General features: G+C 39.9%; 1 protein-coding gene across 2 annotated transcripts in view; it reads left to right on the top strand.

Moving 5' to 3' along the window:
* The first annotated feature begins 5690 nt into the window (after positions 1-5690).
* Positions 5691-27507, top strand: part of LOC111574999 (zeta-sarcoglycan) — a 356768-nt gene continuing 334951 nt past the window's right edge. For both annotated transcript variants that reach the window (XM_055010305.1, XM_055010306.1), the window contains exon 1: positions 5691-6433. In XM_055010305.1, coding sequence (XP_054866280.1) covers positions 6395-6433 — 39 coding nt within the window. In that variant the 5' untranslated portion in view covers positions 5691-6394. The remainder of the gene's footprint in view (positions 6434-27507) is intronic.

Raw genomic sequence — 27507 nt, 5'->3', positions numbered from 1 at the left:
TGAGACACGTCTCCGCCAATTGATTGGATTCTGAATTGACCAATCAGCGAAGAGGGAATTAAATGCGGAAGCATCTGGGATTCGTAGTTTTTAAGGTGGACAGAGCTGTAACGCTCATGCAGCTCCTTGACTTTTATATTTTCCACATCACTTTTGGGGGAGGAATCGCCAAAATGCTAAGTTATTGTTATACACCGAATTTAGGCCTGATCGAAAAAGTGCATTCTAGCTGTAATTTAGATTTATGCTCTGCTGACATTATAAAAGATTCAAGATTCAAGACCTTCATTTATCACAAACACAATTATGCACAGTATAATGCGCAGTGAAATGTGTTGAGCACCTATTCCAGACCGAAACAATAAGAGTAATATGAATAATAAGAATAAAGAATAAAAACACACAATATATAAATGCATATATATATATATATATATATATATATATATATATATATATATATATATATATATATATATATATATATATATATATATATATGAACATCTAACAAAAATAGGGATCAATGACAAGAATATCATCATTAATTAAACTTATTTAAAAGCATAAAAAGAAAAAGAAATTAATAAAACTTGTCATGCCTTTACAGTCTCAACCTTTTTTTGTTTCCTGAAAATACTGTGATTTTCAGGTTGCATTAAACTTAATCTGAGCTCACAACACTGGGTTAAGATTTCCTGTTTCTAAAGCATTTTTTGGGCTTTCCAACCATAGCATCTGCCAGTAAGAGAATTACATTGTATGTGAATGTTTGTCAGAAATCACAAGTCACAGAGCAGAATAGTAAATATAACATATTTGTTCAATTTAATCGAATTTTATCTTTTGCTTTCCGAGAAGGAATTCTCTGAACATTTTAAACGACTTAGTCTGAGTGAAACAGTGAAATTTTCTTCCTGATTGAGCTATCTGTCTGTGACTGAGCTTGCTATTTGCCAAAAGCATGAAAGAATATGAAGTCTGAACCAAAGACTGCAGTGTGTGTCTCTCTGCTTCTTCCTCTCCCCTATGTTTTAGGATGGGGACTGAGCTTGTACTAGACTCTTTAGACACTTGATAAAGGTAACTGAGAGGGAAAAATGACTTGTGTGAAATCAGTGGGGGTGACATGTCTCCCGGTCTCCTGATGAAATTCCGCCTAAGCACTCTGTGACTAATGTAATGCAGTACATTAGTGTTGCAATAAATAATACATCTGTGAAAATGTGAACATTTTTACAGGTACAGCAGGAGGGCCTCTGTGGCCTTTTTGGGATGCTGTAGTTGACATGTGTATGAGACATTAAAAACCTTTGGGTTTAAAGTAGTGCAGTGCAACTTTGCAAAAATACTAAAGGGCCATTACTCTAACACATTCCCAGCATTAGACCATTAGGCATGTAAGTATTACAAAAAATATTGTAAGGGATTGCATTACACTAGACATGGGCCTTTACTTTTCTGGCCACTTGATATAATACCTGAGTTCTAAGCCAGAGGCAAGGTAGAAACTGTGGCAGATATTCTTTCCTTCATTGCATTCACTTTCTAAAGTGCAAAATTGTTTTCGATCTCTCTTAGATTGTAAGCTTACTCAGGTGGTATATTGACAGTTCCACAGTTAAGCTCTGCCATGCATGTGGTAAATAGTTCTGAAAATGCACTCATAGATCTACTAGTGTAATGTATAACCTAATCAGCAGGTAAAAAAACAAACACTTATTGCCAAATCTATATAAAATTGAGGTGTATATATACATACATCATGGCAAATGGTAAGATGTGTGCTTTCCAACCCCTCCATCAAGGGGTGGGGGGCGTTCAAATCCGAGTGGCTTGTGCAAGATTAAATGATCTGTTGAAAGAAACGTAAAGAAAATGGCATGCTCTAGAATATAAATTGTGGAGCGAGTAATACTTTTCAAGTTAAACTGAATGGAATATGAAGACGCACACAATAAAAACCAAAAATATATGATTTTACTGATTATGTATTACATTAGGATGTCTATTTCTACTAAACTCTCCCCATTTGGTTCTCTCTCATTCTCTCTTTCACACAGACACTGATGAAATGAAACGCATGTTGGAATATTAAAGCCAATGCACCGTGAAACAATCAGTACGTGTTGCAGCCTTGTTAAACCACACTTCATTCACTCTGTAGCAGCTCAGTCATGGAAACATTCCCAGACTTGCTGGGCTTGGCTGCAAAATCATTCCCTTGGAATTGCCTTATTGTTTAGAGTCGAAGTTTCTGAACTTTCTATGGTCATATAAGCTATACTGTGGATTGCGTCTGCAAAAGGTTTTTTAGTTTTCTAGAATTTTGCTGTTATGGGGAGACAGCAACAAGATTTTCATGATTTTTTTTCCTGAAACAGAGATGCAGAGAAGCAGCTCGATTCAATTCTGAAATTAATATTTGTGTTATGTCGTTCAAAAGATCACCATGATCAAATACATGTGGCACATCAATTTTAAAGTGTTCATGTTAAAGAACTACAGGTGGGGAGAGCTGTAATCCCGACAGTATCACAAATGCAGTAACACCACTAACTTAAGTGAACAAAGTTTAGTTTAACTGTGGAAAACTGGATCTCTCCTAGTTTCCCCTACTTTTTCTGAGACTGCTAGCAAAGACCGCATGCCTTCATCGTCTCGGTTTTCATGACCATCTCCCTATGTTATCCCAGAGTAGCGAAGGCTAACCAGTGACCTGCAAGTTGCTGTCGAACTTTGTGCTGCATGGCACAAACAAGAATAATGTCACCCCCTTTTGAGCTCTGCAACTAGAAAACCAAACAACTGTGCTTTGCATTTGAGCAGAAGACTAAAGCTCCTATCTGATCCAACCTAGAGTATTGCACTGTGAGACAGAGAGAGCACAGGGACAGAGAGGGAGAGAGAGAGCTAGATAGAGAAGCATTAAAGACAGTTGCTGCCACTGCACATCTGCATCATTGACTACAGACTATACATACTTTGGATGGAGATTTTGGAATACTGTCTTTAGACATTAAAAAGTGACACAAAGAACAAGGACTGAAATGTCAAAAAAAATTGCCTAAGTGAAAAAAATTATATGGGAAAATTTACATGTAATAAATTAGAATACAGTTTTTAATGAAAATGGCATTCACCTACCTTATACCTATCTTTACTTTCAAATATAAAAACATCCTTGAGATAAGTGAGTGGGATTCTGTATAGACAGCACATATATAAAGCTACTAAAGCTACTGAGATACAGTGTGGAGGAAGAGAAAAGCTGTATACTGTGTTTTAAAATGCAAGGAGAAGACAAGGCAAGTCAGGACGCAAAGAGAGCGAGAGAAAGAGGGGAAGGATGGGTGATGTCATTTCAAGCTGGCACAGCACTCTGTGCCCATATCTGAGGTCAGACACTCGCTTATAAAACATACCGGGTCCAAAGAAAGATGATTAATTGCCCGACAGCACAAACTTTATAGAAAATGAAGAGAGATGGTGGTGGGGAGCTGGAGGTGTCAGGGGGGTCTCTGAGTTACAGAGGAGCAGGATAGAGGAGAAAGAGTAGCAGGTAACAGAGAGGTTGAGACAGAGCAACATCAAAAGAGAGGCAAGGAAAAAGTGGGAAAACTTGGACTAGAGAGGGACTGAAGGCAGAGAGAAAAAGGGAGTAAGAGCAGCAAGAGAGCAGAGAAAGAAAAGTGTCAGACAAACAGAGGAAGGAACTGAGACAGTGACCGAGGCTTTCACTAATACGATGTTCGTTATCTCTGACCGACTCCCTCAGCAAACGTTCCTGTGTTCTCTAGTGTGCCCTTCAACAGGCCTATAGCTCTGTGTGTGTGTCTGACAGAGTGAGAGTTTGTGTGTGTGTGTTCATCCAGTGTCTGTACAGCACAAATGCATCATTGCATGTTTGGGCCTCACTCTCATGTGGCATATTCATTAAAGTGTAAACAAGCGTGTTGCACTTCAAACCTATAAGACGCCACAATTAAAAGAGGACATGGTAGAGTACAGGTCCTCAATATACTACAGAGGGTTTGAAGTTGCAGCAGAAATCTACTCAACCTGAGTCACAATTACAAGCAGATATTGACATTAATGAAGAACATGTACATTTGTTCTGGTTTTGCCAAATGAACTTTAACCCCACTCTTTTTTCTTTTTTTTTTTTGCTTGTGAACTCAAAGACAATGAAGCATAACCATAGTCTGAATTTGATGCAGTGAGTGTGTGAAGTTATATCCCTTCTAGTAACAGCATGGCAATGTGTTCTGCTTGGCTAGCAGAGTATGAGTCTATGATTATTCAGCACAGCATAGCCTGCCTTGCCTGGCCTGCAGTCATCATGTGTAACACTATAGGTTAGCGTTAGAGAGACAATAAAGTTAGTAGTAAAACTTTCTGAAGACGGCAGACGTCTGCAGATTTGTGCTCTGGAATCAGGAATCCAGCTCAAACAAGTAATTAAATATGACATTGTGTCTTAAGCGGTAAGCGCTCAATGATCCAACAACAATAAAAATGCAAAGACCCGACCTATTGCAGTCTTTTTCACAGAACATTCAGCATTTTTGACATTTTAGCACACAATTTGGTACCAGTGATCTTGAAGAGAACAGTCTGCCATAATCAAAGGCAGTAATAGATTGCTCTTCAGGGCTTGTCACAGAGGATGATACTGTAAAGATGGACTCGAATATGATTCTCTCCTCTTTTTCCACCTTACCTGTCTCTCCTCCTCCTCTTCTATGCTCTCCTCTTCTTTTTCTTTTATCCCCACATCCCTGTTCCCCTTTCTCTCTACTCTCCACTCGTTTTCTTCTGTCATTCCATCTAATTTCAACTTCCCCTCTCCATTGCTCTCCTCTCCCATTTATTTTTCCTCACCATACTTGCTCTGCTCTTTCTCTCATCCTCTCTCCTCTCGCTTCCCTCTTCTGTCTCTCTCTCTCTCTCTCTCTCTCTCTTTTCTACCCCCTACACCTCCTAACACACATTATTCAAAAGGTGTGCTACAGATAATGAAAAGCTGTGGTGGTCGGCAGGCGGCGACACGTTATTATGCAGGAGAGGGATTGGGACAGTTTACACCATAACAAAAAAATGTTAAAAAGGGAAGAAAGAAAGAATTTTTGTTATCCAACAAATGTGATCAATCCATCTTGTCTAGTTTTCTGCTCCCAAATAGTGTGATTAGAGTTCTGTAACATTCATAGAGGATCAGTTCAGTGGCTCTATACTGTATTTCTGGACACACAAACCTGTCTCTTTCTCTCTCACGCACACACACGCATACATCTGGACCACACGCGTGCACGCTGACAAACGCAAGCAGCGTAGCAATGCTGGACTTTATGCAACAGCCCTCCACCAACAGCCTCTGCATTTAAATCTCTTTCTTGACTTCAGTGGCAAAAGCAGCATTGTCGATTCATCTACTTGATTAGAACGCAACCCCCTCTCGTCACACACACACACGCACGCACGCACACACACACTGGTGCGTCAGTCATTGAAATAATATACAGCAACCTTCCTTCCTTCTCTCCTCTCGTCTCAACTCTCGCAGCTCTCCTCATCTCCTCTCTTCAGCATTTCTCCCGTCCTCTCTCTCTCTCTCTCTCTCTCTCTCTCTCTCTCTCTCTCTCTCTCTCTCTCTCTCTCTCTCTCTCTCTCTCTCTCTCTCTCTCTCTCTCACCCTTTTCTTTCGGGGAGAGCTGACATCTCTGGCGGTTTGCCGCATGGAAGTCGCCCAGGCAAGGCAGACTATCATCTCTCTGATCCGGACGCCTTCTCTCCACTTGCCTACCGCTGCGAGAGCAGACACAACATCACATTTCACATTTACCGGGGGATTCAACGGCATTTATCCGCTGACCGACTATCGGGGCAGTCTAAATCCCGGCTTCATTCCAGCAGAAGGAGGAAATATTTCTTTCTCAGATGTAACAACACACTAAAAAAAAAAAAAAAAAAAAAAAAAAGACGTATCGGGATCGTCAAGTGCACAAAAGCTGCAGCTTTGAAACATTACGCACGGCTAATTATTTTTCAACACATTTTTACATCCCCTCCGTTCCCTGCACGGACTAAACCGGGGACCGGAGGTAAGAGGGGGAGACTTCCATGGTATGGAGTCTTGATTTTTACCAAGCGACCCGGGAGGCTTGAAACTGAGAAAATCCATCGTCGTACTGGAATATTAATAAACTAATCCTAACAGTAATCCGGGAGATGTTGCAGCAGAGTTTGGGACTCTAGAGAGCATCCCAACTTTTTTCTTTTTTTTTCTTCTTTTCTTTCTTTTTTTGGTTTCCATTTTAATCTCTTTCCCTCTCATCTTGTCCGCCTGTGGGACTTCTATATTCGTGACTGATTTGCAGTACTTCACTCTGTAATGGACCGTTCGACGTCTTTGGATATAGAGGCGCTCAAGGTAAGACGCTCACAGCCGGGAGACGCACACTTGTTCCCGCAGACAGAGAGAGAGAGAGAGAGAGAGAGAGAGAGAGTTGCGGTGCCCCTCTGGATGGACGGATGGATGGATGACTGGGTGGCATGTTGGGTGACTGGGGTTGATGGGTGCCTGGTCGGATGACTGCTACCAGTGGGTGGCTGCTCCGATTAATCCCCAACTGATGGTGAATGGTGCAGCTGGTAGCCTGTGCTGCGGGTTTGTCCTGGGTGGCTGGATGGGGGACATAGTGGCTGTTTTGGGGGTAGTTGGCTGAGAAAGTGGATGCTGGGAGAGCAACTGGGTGCTGGCATTCTTGAGGTACCATGCACGACTGGGGTTTGGCACTGTCAGAGGAGCCAGCTCTGGCTGCAACACTATCCAAGAGCATCTCACTGTGCGCTTCTGTCCCTCCCGCACATGTACAAACCCACACTCTCGAGGACAGTAAATTCGACTCTGTTTCGCTTGCATTGAGAGCTGTTGCTCTTGGCTATTATGGGCGTCGGTGGGACACCATTGACGGGCTGGATGCGCCCTACAGTGCAGAGGGTCTCAGAGGAAACACGGAGAAAGAAGGGGGAGATGACGATGTTGCCCTGTTATAAAATCTCTCATGTTTCCCCCCTTCTCTCTGGGATTATCCGCGTTAATTTCCACTTTCAGCACAATCTCTTACCAGCTTTAACGTGATGTCCATAAGAAAAATAAACATTCTACCTGTGTGCACTTGTGACCGGCGATGTGTGCACCGGCTACGTGCCTGCGCGCATATTCCTGAGTCTGTGTGGATGGTGGGGGATCTGGGTCGCTGCCTAAACAGCTCCTTTCTCTATGTGTTTCCGGGATAGAACTTTACCCCCACCTTCCCACCCTTCAAGTGTGTGCCCATTTGGCCAACAACATGTGGATGAGAGAGACTAAATTAAAGTGCAGGCGAAGAACTGTTTGAAGGATGAGTAGAGACCAAAATAAATAAACACTGCAAAAATCTATCCATCTTTCGAGGGATGCATTCAACACTGACTTCTTCTGCACCAGTATTTTGGAAATGCATACTACTCATGTATCGTCTAAGCATTTATTCATTATTTCATTTTAGCTGTTTGAGTTTTTTTTTAAAGCTATTTTAGTGTGTGCTTGTATGTTTAACAGAGATATGTGTCCGAGTGACATCATGAAAACAGCTTATCTCAGCAAAACTAGCTCCTTGTTAAGAATCAGGAATTGCAGCAGTATTTGAATGGCACCATTAGTAATCGTAAATCAGACATACTACACACATGAAATGCCACATGCGTGCTGGTCATACTGAGTTTTCGACAGAGACTCAAGTGTAGATTGCAATTGTGGTTGGAAATGTCCATTTCCTGTGTGCCGCTGCTGTTACTGATAACCAGTGATTGGATAAATCAGCAGATCGATGAGACTCCCCAGAGGTTTGACATTTCAAGCAACATTTCATGCGATCACATTTCTAACAAGAGGACCTTGATACTGTGAGGCAGAGTTCCAAATTGACTTTGACTTGGCTTGCTGGTTGCAGATTCAAGAGATGGAAATTGACATTCGAATTTAAAAGTGACCTTAACTGTTGGCCAGTGAACCCAACCTGCAGAACTGTGTGGGGATTGAGGTAAATCTCAATTTTTTTCCCTGTCTGCTCTTTCTTCTGAGGTCTTGTGCTACCTGCTTGTCTAAGTCATTGGAAGTCCTGGCTCACAAAGCATAACAGAAATATGATGAGCTACAAGAGAATACAGACAATTGCTTAAAGCCTCCTAAATGAGATCCTATGACCAAAAGTAAGCATAGAAATTCTCCTCTTGGATTGGCTATTGTTGTTCACCGCAGAAGAACCTATTTTCACAGTGGAGGGGACAACAGAACAGCCAAGAATTTTCCTTTAACATTAAATCACGTAGCTTACACTTTGACAAATGACTCGATATGAACTGTTGGTGGTCCCAGGGTTATTCCAAAATCAAAGAATAATGTCATTACCACTCCTTAAATATTACGATTGCTATCCCTTTAACCCGGCACCTCCCCATATTCCTCTTTTGTTGTTGTCACCAATCTAATCCCAAAGTCAAAAAGTTCTTTTTGATCCTCTTTCTTTTTTTTTTTTTGGGGGGGGGGGGGGGGGGGGGATTCTTGCAAGAATGTATAATATATTTTTTTGAACGCATATAATGAAGTTTTTGTACTATAATTTTGTAACCGAAATAAAACCATTCATTCATTCATTCAATGATTATGGTGTTAGTGCATCACTCCATCCGTCTGCTGGTGGTTTTCTGCGGGGTTGGTGTCATATCCTTGGCAATGCTGACAATCCCTAAGTTCGAGTGCATTGGTAGTTGGCACTCAAAAGTACCCACACACACACACACACACACACACACACACACACACACACACACACACACACACACACACACTCCTGCGGTGTGCTTTATTTGGAGTGAAGGTCGGGAGCGTGTGTGTGTTGTGTTGTTTGTGTGGGTGTGGACATGTTTATCTATACTAGTGAGGACCAATTCTTCAAAACCCAGCACTTGTGTGTGCGTGTGTGTGTGTGAGTGTGTACAAGTTCGCTGGCCAGCTGGCCTTTCATACTTTGAAAATAAACTGGAGACAAACCGATATATATATATATATATATATATATATATATATATATATATATATATATATATATATATATATATATATATATATATATATATATATATATATATATATATATACACACACAAAACAATCCAATCTAATGAAAAGCCATTTTTTATTCTCCCTGAGTTAGTCAAGTGCATGTTTGTTGTCTGAGTGTGTGCCTCAAAGAGCAATCACAGGAAATGAACAGAGTGCATGGACAACATTGGGACGTTGGAAAGACACTGCATTATTTCAAATATACAAGTGGTATGTGTGTGTTTGTGCGTGCATGTGCATGTGTTCGTGTCTGGAATGGACCAAAGACCTATGTGCTTGTAAATCAGTGCAGGTTTCAATATCAATGGAGCAGTTTAAGTGCTATTGATCTTTAGTAATAGCTGCGCCATAAATTATATGCAGTATAATAAAGGCAGTCAGATTGAATTTGACCCTCTAGTTTAGAGGCTCCTGACTTGTTACAGGAATAGGAGCATTGGGAAAGCCAAGAGGGGTTTGACTTTGGTAGTGCTGTAGATAATTGATAAACCATGATACAACTAGGCAAGATTGATTAGAACTAATTCATATTTTGGCATCATCAGATCATGGCAAGTTTCAAACGACTGTGTTCACTAGTTGCTCTAGCAATCAGACATCTTGCAAACAGCAGGGAACATTTACGATTAGTCTAGCCAACTAAAATTAAATCTATACAACAGAGTATGACCTCTAAATTACGGTCAGCCAGCAGACAATGGCGAGTCTAGACATATTTATCAAATACTTGCACCATTTTACTGGCCAACTGGTTTTTTTCATAATAGAGTGAACTTTTAAATGATGGTTAGTTACCTGCCAAAGTGGCTGGCAAAATAAACCAACTTATGGTGCAAGCTGCAGCCAGAATGAACCAGCAATTTCACGATGGCTGTTTTCCCACCCTGGTTGCACTCTTTCACTCAACCCCATTTGGTAAGCACCCAGTGCAGCCACAGTTTTGCATTTCTGGCCACTGAGCAGCTCAATTGGAGCAGTTGGGGGTTCAGTGCCTCTTCCAAGGGCACTTCAACAGTAGCTGCTGAGGGATGGGAGAACATTACTCATTCATTTAAGTCAGCTAGCCCCAAGCCCGCCTCTCTAATCTTCAGGCAAGCACAATCCCTCATCTGTGCATCATCGTATCAGTTTAACTATGTTACAAGCGCAAAAACACACGCAAACTGATGACTTAATGTGCTCCAGTGTGAAATAGATTATATTGCAGTGACAGTCATGTTTATTGAAGCTGCCAGTGTGACAGCTGCACAATCTGAAAAGTGGGTGCCTTACTCCGAGCCAAACAGACTCCATTCCTGGTATAGTGGAGACTTCCCAAACATTTGCATGTTTGCTCGCTTGCTTTTTGAATCCATAACTGATAGGCTGTGATGCATTAAGAGTACTGTAGTGTGTCATCACATTAAAAACAAAGTCTTTACGGAGTGCCACACAATTCTGCAGCTGTGCACTGATGGGAAGCTACACATGAATTCAACTACCTGGTAGTTACTCAACCTTTGGGATCGGACTCCTTGTGGAATTATCTACTGTATAAACACATGAATTGTAGAAAATATTTCAGACTCACATTTTGATATCTGCATAATTTACGTAATATTCATTGATTTAGATTAAATTATTACAATTTAGAGAAAAAATTGACAGGATCAACCCGGTTCATAAGATACCTTAAACTAACAGTTCTTTTTTCTGTCTTTCACTGACTAATTCAACAATAATAATATTGCAGACTGACATGATGATCAATGTTAACCAGTGTATAAGATTCAGCCATGTTTTAATTGCAAATGGCAACACAAGAATCTACATATTACACTGCAGCTTCAATTGTAACAGTGGAGAAGCTGTTAATAGCCAGCTAGTGTTATTAGCTGCTGAAATTGTATTATAAAATAGCATGCAATGTACAATTTCATTCCTTTAACACACACAAACACACACTTGCACACAGCCTGCAGTCAGTATACTGTGTTCAAAGTAAGTTGCCAAGTCCAGAAGTCAGTTATCTTTCTTCTTTTCCACATCAGTCCATTTTACAGTCAATTACCTGTTCTTACACAAAGGTTACTTCCATTACACACTATGTGTGTGTTTGTGTCTCTGTGTATTAGGTGCAAAAAGAAGGAATGACATTTCTACTTGGGAACACTTATTGTTCCCACTTACTGTATTTATATGTGTGCATGTTTGTGCATTTGCTATATGTGTGTCCTGCTCAAGTAGCACTTTTTAAAGGTCCAATAGCTATGGGGCTACTGTTGGCCCTTCTAAAGGTTAACTTACAGTATTTAGACTATGTGTGTCGACGTCTGTGTGCATGCATACATATTCATGTTTGCGTGGGCAGTTTTGTCACATTTCCTGAGCAACAGAGTAAAGGAAATCACACTGTGGAACCCTCAGTCCTTCACATTCTTTGCAGTTGTGCCTTACCATCAGTATGTGAGCTCCCCATCACTGCACACAACAAAGTGGTTTAAGACAAAATTAACTAGCTGTTCTGGATAGCATTTTAAAAAATACACCTCAATATTTTTGAAAATACACTTGTTTGGTTTCTTCCTAGAATTTAGTTGAGTTTTTTGAGATCAGTTTCATGTCTCTGAGATGCTTTTGTTGGGTACAAGGGTTACGAACAAGTGAATTAATCAGCTATTTTATGTATGTGTGTTAGTGAGTCTATCACAAAAAGAAAAAAGAGAGACATATTGCCTGGATGAGCAGTTTCTGTAAGTACACTCAATGTATTTGCTGAAGAACATTGGTCCGGTAACCTGACACAGCATCTCAGAAGTCATGTTGTGAAATTGCCAGCTTCGCAAAATTATTCTTGCATGTAGTATTTGCTAGCAAGCTGTATCATGTAAAAAAGACAACTTTGAATCCATGTCAAAGTGAGATAGTGAGATATATGAAAAAAAATCAATGCAGCACTGAGACTACTTTATTCAAGATCAACAATGCCATATGTGTTATAGGTGATTCTATTGAATTTCTCTCCGGGTCAGTCTAAGTTCAGCTTGGGCTCTATTTTATTTCTCCTTGACCTCTGCTCAGCTTGTGAATGCAGTGGGTCATAATGTCATACCTATGAGAATTCTGTTGGTGTCTGTGATGTGGCTCAGTACAGGATAATTTCTTATCTATTGAACAGATCATTCTACACAGTGTTTGGAGTTGCATCCTCCTCTTGTGATCCTCTATTTCGTGGGGTCCCCCAGGGGTCTGTTTTGGGTCCACTTTCATTCACCATAAACATGTTACATATGTTCAAATTATGCATAGCCATGACTCTAATTTCTGTTGCTATGTAAACCACACCCATGTTGTGTTCAAGTAAAGGCTAGTTATTTTTACCCATTTGTGTGCAGGTGACTTAAGGCTGGGTTATGCTTTCCACACGAACGAGCCGCACGGAAATGAGCCACGCAGAAATCCGTGCGAGAGACCGTGTGTGACTTTATACTCCATGTGGCATCTGCTCCCAAACTGCAGGGGACAGTGTATCACAAACACACGTCTACCTAGTCTACTCTAGTACTAATGTAGAGTAGAAAAGTTTGCCATTGTTTGCGCAACTTACAATGTGGCATTTTACCGAATAGTTGCATTGCAGCAATTAGTTTTAATTTCAAACTATGAAATGTTCATAACCCGGTTGTCACAGTGATCTCTGTGTGATGAATCGTATAAGTGCCCTTATTTCTGGACTTCAGCTACGAGTAGGTCCTGGTCCTTTGCCAATGTTTTCCATGCGTCTCCGTCTGCGTAGTTAGAAAAATGTGGAGGTGCACGACGTGGAAATTTTCCGAGTAAGAAGGGCCGTTCAAGCGAGCGTGGCTGCTAAAATGACGTAATTTATCCGCACGGACCTCGCAGATGTGATAAGCATAAAACAGGCTTAAGTCTCCTCCTGCTTTCTTTAACTGAGACAGCTAACAAAGATAAGGTTCTTTCTTTCTAGTGAATGCTTAGAAAAAGGCTGTCCATGGTATTTTCTTCCAGACTTGACTATTGCAATAGTCTTGCAAAAGACTACAGCTAATACAAAATTCTGCTGCCAGGCTTTTAACTCATACTAAGAATCACATTTCACCACTCCTTGCTGACGTTCACTGGCTACCTTTTTTAGAGCTGAGTTTAAGATTTTACTGCTTGCTTTGAAAGCCTTGAACAGTCTGGCTCCTGCCTGTATCTGCAGTCTGCTAACTTCATATGTGCCAAACTGTATATCATTTTTAAAACATTTCATTTAAACAATTTTTTTTTATTGTTTGGCTTCTTCATAATGCATAGTAATTGTATATATTTAAATTCATTTATCATATTTATATCTTAAATACAGGTTATTTACTTTTATTAAATAAATTATTGGAAAGCAATTTGTAACTGTGTTTAAAATATGCTATATAAGTACAACAGGCCACATATTATATATACTATAAAATTTACTATTATTATTGTTATTATTATTATGAAAGTCGTGTGTCCACATTTGGCAAAGACCTTCCTTGTTTCCAAAACTGAGCAAAAAAATGCCTAAGCATTGCTTTGATGTATTCTTTATCCACTGAGGTTCCTTTTTCTTCTTGCAGTTTGTGGAGAACAAACATGCATACATATGGTTGCACTCAAAATTATTCAACCCCCATTGCAAATCAAGTTTATTGGCAAAATTTACAAACTTACTTGATAAACAACTCAAAGAAGAATAATTTCAATAGCTCAACACAACCAGTATTACAAGGGGTTTCTCCAAATTCAAGACAATATTCCACTTTTAATGACTACTGCTGTCTCAACATTATTCAACCCCTTCTTTAATACTTAGCAGAGCACCCTTCTGCTGCTATGACCTGCTGCAAACATGATGCATAGCCAGACACCAGGTTTTGACAACATTCCTGAGGAATCTTAGCCCATTCCTCACGAATTCTCACCAAAGATTTTCGATGTGATTCAAGTCAGGCAACTGTGAAGGCCACTCTAGTATCTCTCAGGACTTTTTCTGAAGTCAGGTCTTGGTGCACTTTGAGGTTTGCTTGGGATCATTCTCCAGGTGGAAAATCCAATGATGCTAAAGTTTCAGCTTCCTCACAGACGGCATGACATTTTCTCCTAGGATTTGCTGTAACTGGACTGAATCCATCTTGCCTTTCAAACGCAGCAGGTTTCCAGTGCCAGAAGATGTAAAGCAGCCCCAGAGCATCACTGAGCCACCACCATGCTTCACATGTTCCAGTTTTGTTTCATCCATCATTCTCCACAGAACAGAATCCCAAAACTTCTGTGTCTCTCTAAACTTTTGAGACAATTCTCTTGACTAAACCATATTTCTAACATGGAATCAAACATCACTGTGAACTAACCATAGCCAGTCCAGGTATTTGTGTTCTATCTCAAGCACATCTAATGCCACTAATGAAGCCCTTGATTAGTGATGTGAGGTATGCTTGAAACAACTGATTTGCAAATGAGTGCTCTTATGTGAGATTCTATTCAGAGGGTTGAATGATTTTGAGACAGCAGTAGTCATTAAACGTGGCATTTTGTCTTGAAATTGGAGAAAGCCCTTGTAATACTGGTTGTGTTGAGCGATTTAAATTGTTCTTGTTTGAGTTGTTTATCAAAAACAGCTAAGTGTTTTTTACATTTTGCCAATAAACCTGATTTTTAATGCGGATTGACTAATTTCAAGTGCAACTGTACGTGAACAAAACACAGAAACAACAGCTCTCTTCTCCACACATGCATACAAATAACAGAGGCAAACCAGAAGACAATCCAAAATAGAGTAAAATTTACAACAGGACTGGTGTATAAACTTCCTACTATCTGTGAGTTAATACATTGCGAACAATTAGTGTTACCTCACAGAGCTCACTTCTAACTAATTATTTATGTTCTCAAGGTCTATACATACATGATATTCATGTCTTCAACATTGCCTTAGACCGCATTAAATATGACTCTGAGCGTACGTGTATTGCACCGAATGTTTTATTTGTGGTTTATCTGTGTTTCATAGAGCAACTGTGATTGTTTTTAATTAGCTTAGCTAGAAAAGGACCGTAGATTTAGGGGGCTTAAAATACAGCCTGATGTCTTTTGCAAAGGATAAGTATAACATTGAATTATATTTCGATTGTGTATGTTGAAAACATACACTGGCTTTTGCAGAGGGGCTAAGAGGCACTCAACGCCTACATATTGTATAGCCTGTGGAGGCCCCCAGGTCCTTGAAGATCTAGATGGGTAAACATGTAGTTGCTGGAGGCTAGATAGGCCCACACACTAAATAACTAATCTGGGATTAGTTAAGTCATTATAACACTACAATATGTGTTCTATCATACTGTGTGCATTTAGTAGTCTTTAAATTATGACAGACAAAATGTGTTGAAGTGTGATTATGACTGGCAGAGAGTACAAACTGCCGTTTAACAGGAGGGCTTGGTACAGGGGGCTATGGATATATAGATACTGTGAAAATCCTGTAGGTCCAGGCAAGTGGTGCATCAAGCAACAGGCACAGGTGGATGGGATGCTGAAAAAAACAAGCCTGTGAAGACCACTAACCTACATGCAATCTATTACCATTATTAGTATAACTTAATAGATTTTCAGGGTCAAACTAAAGGTTAATGAGCTGCTGGCTGAATAGGGCAAATTGAATTGTTATTTCAAGAAATAGTGGCACTGCCAAGCCAGTGTTTCACAGAAACCAGTGAGTGGTGCCAGTTAAGCTGTGTGCTCTGCATGTAAATGGTGTTGGAAGCTAGACACGCTCTGCATGAAATTACACGGTGAACACTGACTACATTCAAGTAGAATTTACTCAAGCAACCAAGATGTTTCAGGGACACTTGCGGCATCCTCTGAGTCACAATTACTGATATAGAAGTCTTTTCAAGCCCACAGGGAAGAAATTATAGACAAGGAAGACGTGTGTGTGGGAATGCACTAGTCCACGGTAGGTACCTGGGAACCAAAGGTGGAGTGGACAGCAGATGTATTTTATAAGCAGAGAGAGAACATGATGGTGTTGAACTTGGCCCAGGGGAGGCTCCAGGGTCCACATCACTGTCCAGTGGGAATAATTATGCCCACAAACACACACACAGCCCTGTAGATCATCACTTACTGCTAATAATAGCTTGTAGGGAAAAGTGTGCACAGATGCATCAACATATAACCCTCTGTGTTCACATACAGATCCACAAATGGACATAAACACATGCATGCCTCGGGTGTATTAACTGTGTACCTTGGCTCCAGATCACCACTCATGGCCGTAATCACACATACACACACACACACACACACACACATACACACAGCAAACACACACGTCCCCACATCTCCATCGAGCCGAAAACTCCCAAACGAGCGATCAGTCTTAACTGTGACTGATGCTTCACCTTGCAACCTGCCACTCAACCTTTCCACTGTAAGCCTCAGGGTGTGTGTGACAGTATGTGTGTGCATGTTCGTGTGTTCTGTTTACTTCCTATGTTAGCCAGCGCTTTGAGGGAATACTGCACTCCATGTTGTGTTGCAGCTACATTGGCCCTCTGTGTAGAGATGATGTACAAATGTGTCTTTGCATACAGCGCAGGACTAATTCAAATGCAAATCTTATGGCTCTGTCTGTTTTTGCAGCAACCTTATAGCCTACATAGTTCATCCAGTGTTACAGATTGTGTTCCATGTGCCATATTTTCACGATTGTTTTTCTCCTCGTTATCTGCACCAAAGTACTGTTTTGACTTTCTCTGCTGTCACACGCTATGCTGGCTTTTCCAGTCCAGCCAGTGTTTGTGTTCATGTGGGTGGACTCATAGCATCAGCCTTTTAAGTGGTGTCTCTATACTCTGTCCCCGCAAGAGCAAAATAACTGCAGCAATATTAAAGCAGTTTACAAACTTGGACACGATCTGAGTTTCCTTTCATTCTCTGGGTGAAATATCTGCTGAAGTCCCTGCTGGAGGTATATTTATTATAGCTTTAGTAAACAAGTTGCCCAAATCTGTCATTTTAGCTTTGCAATTTAAGGAAATGTGGATGAAGTTGGCCTATAGTTACAGCTGCAGTAAGCAAGATTTTGATGTACAACTACAGCCATCTTGCCCGCCTAAATCACAACGTAGCACTGCAACAGAGAATAGCTGAATGAATAAAAACTTGAGAGTAAAATACAAGCTGTCACTGTGCTCACAGCAGAGAATGAGCGCTCCAAACAGAGAGAGAGTGAGGCTTAGCAATAGTAGATCTGGTAATTCTTATTTATTTGGTATTCTGGGTTTGTTGCAGTTTACTGAGATGATATAGCATTCCTGGGTAGTTTCAAGTAGTTACATAAGCCTCAAAGCCATTTGAAACATCAGACAAGAAGCTGAAATTTGAAATCCAGATACAGTATATGTGCAGTATTACTAATCTGTTGCTATTAGCACACATCACTTTATCATGTTGCCAAAAATGTGTTAATTAGGTATTCGGTCAAAACATGCTGGACAAATTGAAATCTTGACCTCATTGTGGTGAAACTGCTATAAGGGGATTGTCAAAGTTACCTTCAAAGAATTCCTCCTAAGAGTCATATTTAGTTTCTTGGCAATCCATCTAGTAGATGTTTGGGCATTTGACTTAAAATCACAAATGTCTACGTAAACCTGGTTCTAAGAGAAAGGTCTTCGGATTACCAAAGTCATTGGGATACCTGATTCGGAAACTATGTCCAAAATTTTGTATCAGTCTGTGACGTAACTTTGTTTCAATATTTCCATGAATAAGTGAAAACTCCAACTGACTGGTAAAGAGGAAAATTGTCGAAGTCCTTGGGATTTATCCTCTGGGGAGAATAAATGTCTGTATAAACATTAGTTTCAGTCCATCCAGGAGTTGTTGGTATATTTCAGCCTTGACCAGAGCCAACTGACTGACACTGCAATGTTATTAGCATGGCTGAAATTGTTTTACATATTATAACTGTGTAAATAGTTAATACAAGTGTAGATGTCGTAATATAACACTGCAGACATTACAAACACCATTAACAAAAACTATCGCAAAAACAATTCTAGCTGTGTGAAGCTGTTTCATCTGTACTTCCTGTGAATTGTCCCACAAGAAAAATGACATTTAAATATTAGCATGGTGATCATGGCTCATGGCAGAAGTCATCTTTAATATGTCAACTCACTCAACTGCTCGGCCTTGAGATCTATTGTGATCTACTGCTCTGATTCTACCCGCAAAACTCAAATGCTTATGTCATCTAGCTTGCCACTGACATCTGCATAAATTATTGTTAATATTATATCTTGCTGAAAACGACAGACAGGGGTTGTGCATTTGTCCTGCTGGGTTTCATATACATTTCCCTCCGTCCTTCTGAGACATGGTGATAATTTTATCTCCATCCAAAGGACAGAAATAATTTGGTGCCATCTCATCTGCAGTGCAAATGTCTGTCCCTGCCATAAGCCTGTTCACTACAAATGGAATATTAAACTTTAATATGAGGTGTATCCCACCATGAAAGGACTTTTACATTTGTCATCATGTGCACTGCTGCATGCTATGTACCCCTGTCCAGCAATGACAAGTTAATAGACTGCTTTGCACAGTGGAGCTAAACAGGGACTCACATCTCCATTACTAATCTCAGTCAATTTAATTCTCCTCAAATTGTTGTGATTATTTGGAGATTATTGCAGTATGGCTCAATTTGTCAACAACATTTTAATTCAAAATTGAATTATGCTACAATGGAAAGGTAATCACGATCAGGTAATTACAAACTGATTCAGCTATGACAGACTAATGATGACCTGTATTTTTGTCATTGGGACTGTAGTGCAGAGGAAGATTATGCAGTTTTTAACACTGATTGTAAATGAAACTGAATGTAACATTTGGATTCATGTTCTTTAATGTACACTGGCCATATAATAGCTACAGCACAGTGCTTCACTAATGTCCATCTAAGGATTGTGCAGTACATGTTCACAGTACATGTGTTGTCGCACCATTTTCCCCTTCCTGCATCCTCAGCCTCCAACTCACACATGTGACATAACCTTTATTCCCTTATAATATTTAGTTTGTCATTTCCCTGCAGCAAGTCAGCTATCATGCGCCCCAGCCTGGATATCATTTATAGAGACTGTGGAAGTGACACTGGAATGACAGGCTAATATTCATCTTCTCAGACGCCATCTTGTCCTGTCTGTCACCTCCCAAAGCACAGACTCTGCTGCGACTCGTGACATGAACTTAGCTCAAGATTGCAGCCAAAGGTAATATTAGGGCGGGATGATTCTGAGCCTGGATGATAATCACCAGTGTTTGCGCTGTCAACAAACAAGACAAGCCAGTCCAATTCATTATAGTTTAGTCAAACCAGTTCAGTTCTGTTAAATTTCTTTTCAAGTGCAGCCCAAATTCAGTTTGACCCTATCTATTCAACACTTTCTCCACCGAACTTATTTTATTATGATTTGATCTTGATTTGCAAAATTCTTTGTCGTCAGTTTATAAATTTCAAAACCAGTAATTAAAAGAGGTTAAGTGTGGATGAACAGAGAGTTTCCCAAGGTTGTGCCTTCTTATTCCTTTTCTCCTCAATAGATTTCCTAGGAAAGTGCACTTTTAAAATTGGGCCTGTGAAACTGTTTGTGTTTATAGTAGTGGGGTCAGGCCAGTTCATGTAGCAATGCGAAATTCTCTCTTTGCAGTCCTAACTTCCTTTGAAGCTGCTATTTGAATGTTATCTTGACCATTGGCCTTTTCAAGGCCTTGGATCGCTCTTGAAACCCTGTAAAAAGTATGCTTTTTATAATTTTTGACCTGAACATTGATAAAGCCAAATAGTCTGAGGAGTACTGGAAGCTGAATTTGAATAAAAGGCTAGAACTAGTCAGGGTATGGTTTCAGGTTACCCAAGAGTCAAGGTTGTGTTATACCACATGATGAAAGTATGCCTCTCCAGCTCTCTGTACAGTACAGCAAGATGTATTGGAGAGATGGGGTGACATGATATAAATCACAGCCTGTAACAAATGTGACTTTATCAGGGAAACAGCGTGTGCCCTGGCTCACTTTGCATCAATGTTCCTTCAAGCTGCACTGTACATGTCCCAGATGTATAGCCTAGCATCCTTACATTATCCCACCAGCACCACAGTACATTTATCTGCTGGCTGTATCTGCCTTCCTGTCCCTCAGCCCCCTGACAAGTAAATCATCTCTTCTCCTGCTGTGACAGCACAAGTCTGATGTCTGTCACTTCTGCAGGTCAGCCTGGGCCACACACACACACACACACACACACACACGCGCGCACACACACACTGAACGTATAAGCACACATGTACAGCAGCACACGGGGGGGAAGAAAGCAATCACATTACACACATGCCAGCATCTATGCGCACAAACACTTTTTTTGTCAGAGGGGATTCTCGCCCACTCAAGGACAGAGCAGTGACACCTCATCATGAGCCAAATGAAGCAAGAGTGGCACGGAGAAGAGGAGGAAAAGTGGAGAGATGGAGGGATGGATGGAGCGGAACGACACGGCAATATGAAGGAGGATGAGTGGAGCTATATGCCAGCGAGGCGACCGGCACCAGGCGCCAGATTTCAGGGGCATGAAATAGGCTCTGGGAAACGTGAAGGGACAGACAGGGAGAGAGAAAGTGACGGTGGTGGGGGCGCATTAAAAAGTGGAGAATGAAGAGAGACACTTGTCTTTGTAAATTGTAAGAGACAGATTGGAAATTACACTAGGAGTGTGAGTATGTTATGCATTACTGTGTTCCACACTTGTCACAAAATGTTGGGTTGTGAAAAATACATAAATGTGTCGTTGTAATATAGAAACAGCGTCTCTTTTCACAGATAGGAGAGGGATCTGGTAACACTTATGAAAAGCTGCATAGCCAAAGATTTTACTGGCAGTTGTATATGATTGTTGGTACAGATCAGAATTGTTTAGTTGATGTGATATTTTGGTGTTCATGTGACACAGTTTTTGTGGTTCATTTGTTTTTCAGTTCACTTCTACTAAACTGAAATCAACTCGGGTCACATTGCTAAATAGGGTTAAGACCTTATAATATTATAATTTTTAGTGTGAGCTTTTGCAATAATTTGTTGCACAGAAAGAGAAAGTGAGTTTGATCGAGGGGCTGGGGGAAAAAACATATGTATGTAGGTCGGACTGTAAGAAACAGAGCAAAGGAAAGATAGCTCTTACTAGATCAAATTAACATGCTTTCCACATCGCACTTCTCCTTTAAGTCTCCTGGATTACATTCACACCTGACATTAAAATATGTCTCCTGTAAACCCATTAACTTATGATTTATTTTTCCTTTGCCGAAATGCAGATGCCACTTCCTGTTACATATAGAATATTACCATTCTGTAAAGGTGACTTTAAAATATATCACTTTCCTCATGCATGTAGGAATGCAGTGCCTGATGTCATTCTGAATTGGGTCAGTGATGGGGTTGAATATAAACTGTAATTTATTCATGTCGTCATACATAAACTGAGTTCTTAATTTGAGTTCTAAATGATTATACCTCGATATTTTTTGGATTGTTGAATCTTAAAAGCCTTTTAGAAGCATCAATAACTGCTTTCAATTACACAGTGATCTCCCAGACTCCAAGTTTATTCTGAATAAAAAGGGTGACAAGAGAGGAGGAGGGAGTGAAAATATAAATGGTCAAAATTATGACCAAAATGAAAAAAAAAAAGTTCATACCATTAAAAAAAAAAGGCTACGTGAATATGTAAGAGAAATGGAGCAGAATGGGGCAAGGTCCTTGTCACTGCTTGTCCCCGTAATTCAGAAGTGAGAGAGTGAAGGATAGATAGAGATGGAGTGATGGAGAGGAGGACAGAGAGCTGTGCTTCGCCTCAGAGAGCCACAGATGGAGAGTGATGATAATACAGCAGCAGACAGAGGACAGAGAGAGGAGGAGTGAAAACAGGAGAAGAAAGGGAGAAACAGATAAGCACAGTGTACAGGCTATCAGGTTTATGGAATACACAGAGAAAGTCAGAGCTGAGTTTAAGAGCAAGTTCAAGACAGACAGGAAGCGAAGGTCAAAATAAAAAAGAACGCAATTTGAAAATAGTGCAGTCACAATATGGATAATACTTGGACTAAATCTATAAAATTGCCACAGAAATTGCAGCGTTTGTCATTCTGACCTAAACCTTGCAGATCTGTAGAAACGCCTCAGGCTGCTTACCAGATTCAAGATGGATTTTGTCAAGTAAATTGACTGAGACATTGCAAACTGACAGCTTGCATAAGCATGTGTCTCATGCTGTATTTATCACTGTTATCAAAATGACATCTGTTTCTGCATGTGGTGTCTGGATAATTATCAGTCCAATCAATAAATTTGCATTTGGTAGCATATGGTAGCTATTTACATCTGTAAAGTCTGCATGCTTCCAGTGTTATTAGAGGGTATTTCTGCACGTGTTACCCTGGTAGTAGGCCGGGGAAATGGCACAGTCATGTTTTATCAATCTTTTGAAGGAAGCAACAGAAAAGATCAACACAGCCACACTTTCTTCACTGTAAATGAGGGAAGGAGAGATGACTGATGGGAACAGATCATGTAGGAGTTCTTCAGTCGCTGGCAAACTTCAGAGTGAGGCTTCTACCCAGAAGGCAGGAGTCTCTCACAAATGAGAACACAGAGTGCTGAGTGCACACACTCTTGGCTGAGATCTGACCACCCACAGAGGTGGTCTGGAATCACACTCCTTCACATTTTGATGAGTGCATCTTTTTTTTTTTCTTTGTTTGAAATGACATCTTGCATGCAAATATTGTGAATTAATTAAATTGTATGAGGCTATATATGCATTATACAGGTGTCCAGTTCTGTTTGCATTTTTTCTTCTTTATTGTAGTAAATATCAAAATGAATCCAAAAACAATTCAAAACACATGCTGATTAGTTTGTAAAGACAACGAACAAAAACAAAACAAACACGTGAGCTACCATTATGCAATTAAACATCACCGTACATGCATGGTGCCCTGAGGTTGAACCCTAGTGACTTTGGTGACTTTATCTGTTTTGCCGCCATGAGGTTGACAGCTGTTTTTTTTTTTTAAATCATTGAAATAAGCAAACCATTTAATAGATTGTTATGAAATTTTGCTCTGAAACAATAATGAGCCATTTTATTTAATGAAACACAACAACTTTTTTGACCTGTGGAGTTTTCCTTTAGATCATTTTCCTAGAACCTGGCCGTCGAGTGCCTGCAAAACTAATGACTTTTCTCTGCCTTAGCAGTACTTGTATTTGGTGCTAATTAGAACATATCAAGGTAACATATTAAGCTAAGATGGTGAACAGCTTTAAATCCTCAATGTCAGCATTTCTTTGTGGACATCAGCTCAAAGCACTACTACACTTGTAAGTGCAGCTGCACAAATTTATTCCTCTTACATTCTGCTTTCCATGAACTGGCATTTGGCTAATAAGTGATGATGTGGTAGTCACATGAAAAAGCTCCAGTGTTTGACCCTCCATGATTCGAAGGCAGCGGTGACTACTACAGCTCCAAGGAGACTTTCATGCTGCTCCCATAGAGATGTTGTGTACTGTGCATGTAAGGTTTGTATTTGTGAAGCTATAAAGGAATCTATCTTCCCTCCAGACATCAATACAGTAGGATATAAGGGGGAAAACCCCCCAATTACAAACTAGCAAATTCCGAACCACCAATGTGCTGCAAGATGCTTGGAGCAGAATCCATGTGTCGTGGTTTGAACTTATTATTACTGCACTTGTTTGCTCTGAAATAGCTTTACATATTGTTTGTGTCACAAAAAAGAGATGGGCGGCTCTTGTGCCTTTCATTCTCAAAATTGAAAAGTGCATTGTGGGAAAATAACTTATTCCCTTTTCTTCTTGACATGAAAGAAACTTATTTTTGATATTGTGCTGTGATGTTTTTTCTTTTTTATGCTGAGATTCTCTTGATCTTGTCCTTATACCTGCTTTTGATGCTTTGTGTGCATCTGTTTGTGCAGTGTGTACGCGCGACAGTGTCAAACTGTGCGTTTGTGTGTTGCAGAAATTGTGAGCATATACCTGTGTCTGAATGGTTTGATGTTGGTTGTTTGTTCTGGTAGTATAGGGTGAGCTTTTTTTTTTTTTTACTATTCATTATGCCCTTTCTATCCTTTGCCAAACACACTGTAAACAAATTTGAACAGCAGGCATTCTCAAAAAAAGTCTCTTCTGTCATCTTTAAGTGTGCAGCGCAGCCACCTAATACTAACCCACTTTGTCCCAAAGTCACCCCAACTTCTTTACAAAGAAAGTGACTTAATACGTAATTTTTTTCCCCCTCAGCTGCATATAACTGCTACTCGGAAACCTCTATGAAAATCATATTTATAGAATTATAGATATTTAGTTAAATAGTACTTGCTGAGATGCACTGAACATTGATTGCATTAACAGACTGGCAGGCCTGAGAGAAAAAGAAGAATAAGTGGACAGGATAACAGCCTAATCACACTTAACTTACATATTTATACATATATTCCTTAAAATTTCTTGTTCTAACGAACAACTGACACAGACACAAGCGTGGGATGGAGCTTATGGTTTTCATGCTTCAGCCAAATGTCAGTTTCTCTTTCCATACCATTCTGATTACTAAGCAATTGTAGTTAATGATGACAATTTTCTACCAGGCCTCTACTGCAAAAAAGATAAATAAATAAATAAATAAAAAAATGTTGGCATGCAGCATTGCACATTTTCCATACAGAATTCATTAGCCAATGCAGGTGGCTCAGTCTGCTAAGTTCAGCTTTTTTTTCCAAAAACAGTGGCACATAGTTTGAAAAGAAAGAAGACAGTTTAAAGGACACAAATAACTTTTGAAATCGCAGTTCTCGATAATAAGACGGCTTGTGTGCATGTGTTCATAGCAAGTAAACATGTTTGAGACCATTTATGCCACATTCGACTTCACACACCAGATTAATATTTAATTACAGTTATAAGTGTCACTCACTGTGTCTTTCTTTCTGCTCTCCATGACTCATCACCACATCGCCCCCCTTTTATTCCTTTCACAGCCACTTTCAAACCTATTTTCTTTATTAGAGGCAAACAGAGTGAGGAGAGAATAAGAGCGATAGAAATGGCTTTGATGTGTAACAGATATTCCACTATTTCTTGTGGAGGCATCGCAGCAGAAATTCTCTTTTTCCTCTTGCATACTTTTTGTCTCTATTAACTTTTTCTTCAGACATGATAGAGCGTGCAGATAGCGTCTGTATTGGATGGTTTTAATAGGTGAGTGCATTTATGTGCTAGACCTTCAGTTTACATCTGTGCGTATGTGTGTTTGTCTTGCATCCCCACACTTATCCTGGAATCCTTTTCAGGCCATGATGTATGAAACCTTTATGGTCTTCCTTCCATTAGAAAGGGATGCCACCAGAAAGGAAGTCGCTTATTTGAAAAAGCCTAAAGAGGTTTCGTATTCTTTCTTTTTTTCTTAACCTTTGCTACCATGAAGGGGCATCGATCGCAGCAGCCTGCTTTACTTGCCTCTCAGAGGCCGAGGTCTAGGAACAAAAGAGTACTGATGACTTTTGATGTCCTTAGAAGGACAGTGGAAAAAATAAAGACAAAATGCTGAACTGCCTTGCTTATCATAGTTGAATCCCTCTTTAGCCATAGTAGGCAGGACAGTTGTGATCCTTGTTGTCTATTGATCTGTCTGTGTTGCAGTATAAAGCACACACACATGGCATACATACACATCAGACATGAAAATACACACACAAGACATTATTGTTTCAATACAGTATAGTGGTGTTTTTATAATGTATGCTATCAAGCTTTTTCTTCCAACGTGTGTTAAAAAACCCAAAGCACCCGCATTGACATGGAAACACTAATTTGTTTCACTATTATATGACATTGAAACACATACACGAAGGCAGCAAATGCACCTTAAAAAGACTTTCAGCTTACGATATATCTCATAAAGTACACATAGATACATAGAATATCAGCTTCCTGCATTGCCAGTTTACTCATAATAAAAATAATATGAAAAAAATAATATAATTAAAAGATGAGGGAAGGTTGAAGAGATAGTAAAGTGACGGTTACCAAGAGAGACATAAAGAAAGCATAATGTAATATGTGCGAGTAGACCGAGAACATTGGAAGCACTAGATGCAAAGCGTGAAACACATTTCTGTTAAATATACATAAAATATGTGCATATGTTTGCCTGTGTTTATTTATTTATGTTGATCGCAGTTTGGGACTCAACTTCCGATAAGTCTTCATAATGACAATCATCAAATTTTAGGTTAAGGGTTTGGGCAGGTAGGTGGTTTTGGTAAGTCTCCAGGAAATTAATGCAAGTCATTTTAATATCCTCTAAGTGATAAAAAAACAATTGTGTGTGTGTGTTAATATGTGTGTGTGTAGGTGGTCAGGCAGTCAGGAACAGTGTCATCCTGTTGCTATGAGACAGCTGGTCTCACCAGAGGAGGCGAGAGAGTGAAAGAGAGGAAGAGAGGTTTGGCAGGGCCAGCTGTAGACTTTAGGAGCCCCTCGGCATGATTTTCTTCGCAGGCCAGCTTTCAGTTAGAACTTAACAATTACCATTCAGTAAACCTGCTGCTTAAAATGTTGTGTTTGGTTTTACTGTAACACAGAATGTAAACCTGGCACAATGATATAAAGAAAAAACAGGAACGTCTCACCTGCAGACTGTCATCTTTGCAGTGACACAAATGTGTCACGGTTTTCTTTCTGTCAGTGTGGATTATTTTTGTATTCCAATGCCTTTTACATGCTCTAGGACATATACTGTATACTTTACTTAGTACTCTGAGCCAGTAGCATGAAGAAACACAAGCTGCCTCCTTATCAACACAGAAAAAAGCTAAAGCTGAATGCTGGTATTGCTCACAGACAATTTTTCTCACATTTATTTCACATTAACCACATATGCGCTAAATCTGCTCAGAGGTGTTGTTTTTGGGAGCGTCTGCATACCAAATGTCTCCATACCTGATGCTTTAGTGCTATTTAATGGCATGTAATGCAAGCAATTATTATTTTTAATACAAATATAGAAGCATATGGTTGCATCCTGCTTTCAGAAATCTAAACTATGATGAAGGGGAAAAAAGCAGAACAAGAGAAGACAAGACAAAACAGACATGGATATAGGGAAATCTGATGAAATTACAGAGGCAGCAGAGAAGAATGAGAAGAAATAAATGTTTCCCCAG

Source organism: Amphiprion ocellaris, chromosome 4 (assembly GCF_022539595.1).
Source record: "Amphiprion ocellaris isolate individual 3 ecotype Okinawa chromosome 4, ASM2253959v1, whole genome shotgun sequence".
Lineage (NCBI taxonomy): Eukaryota > Metazoa > Chordata > Actinopteri > Pomacentridae > Amphiprion > Amphiprion ocellaris.
This window is presented reverse-complemented; position numbering and strand designations above follow the sequence as displayed.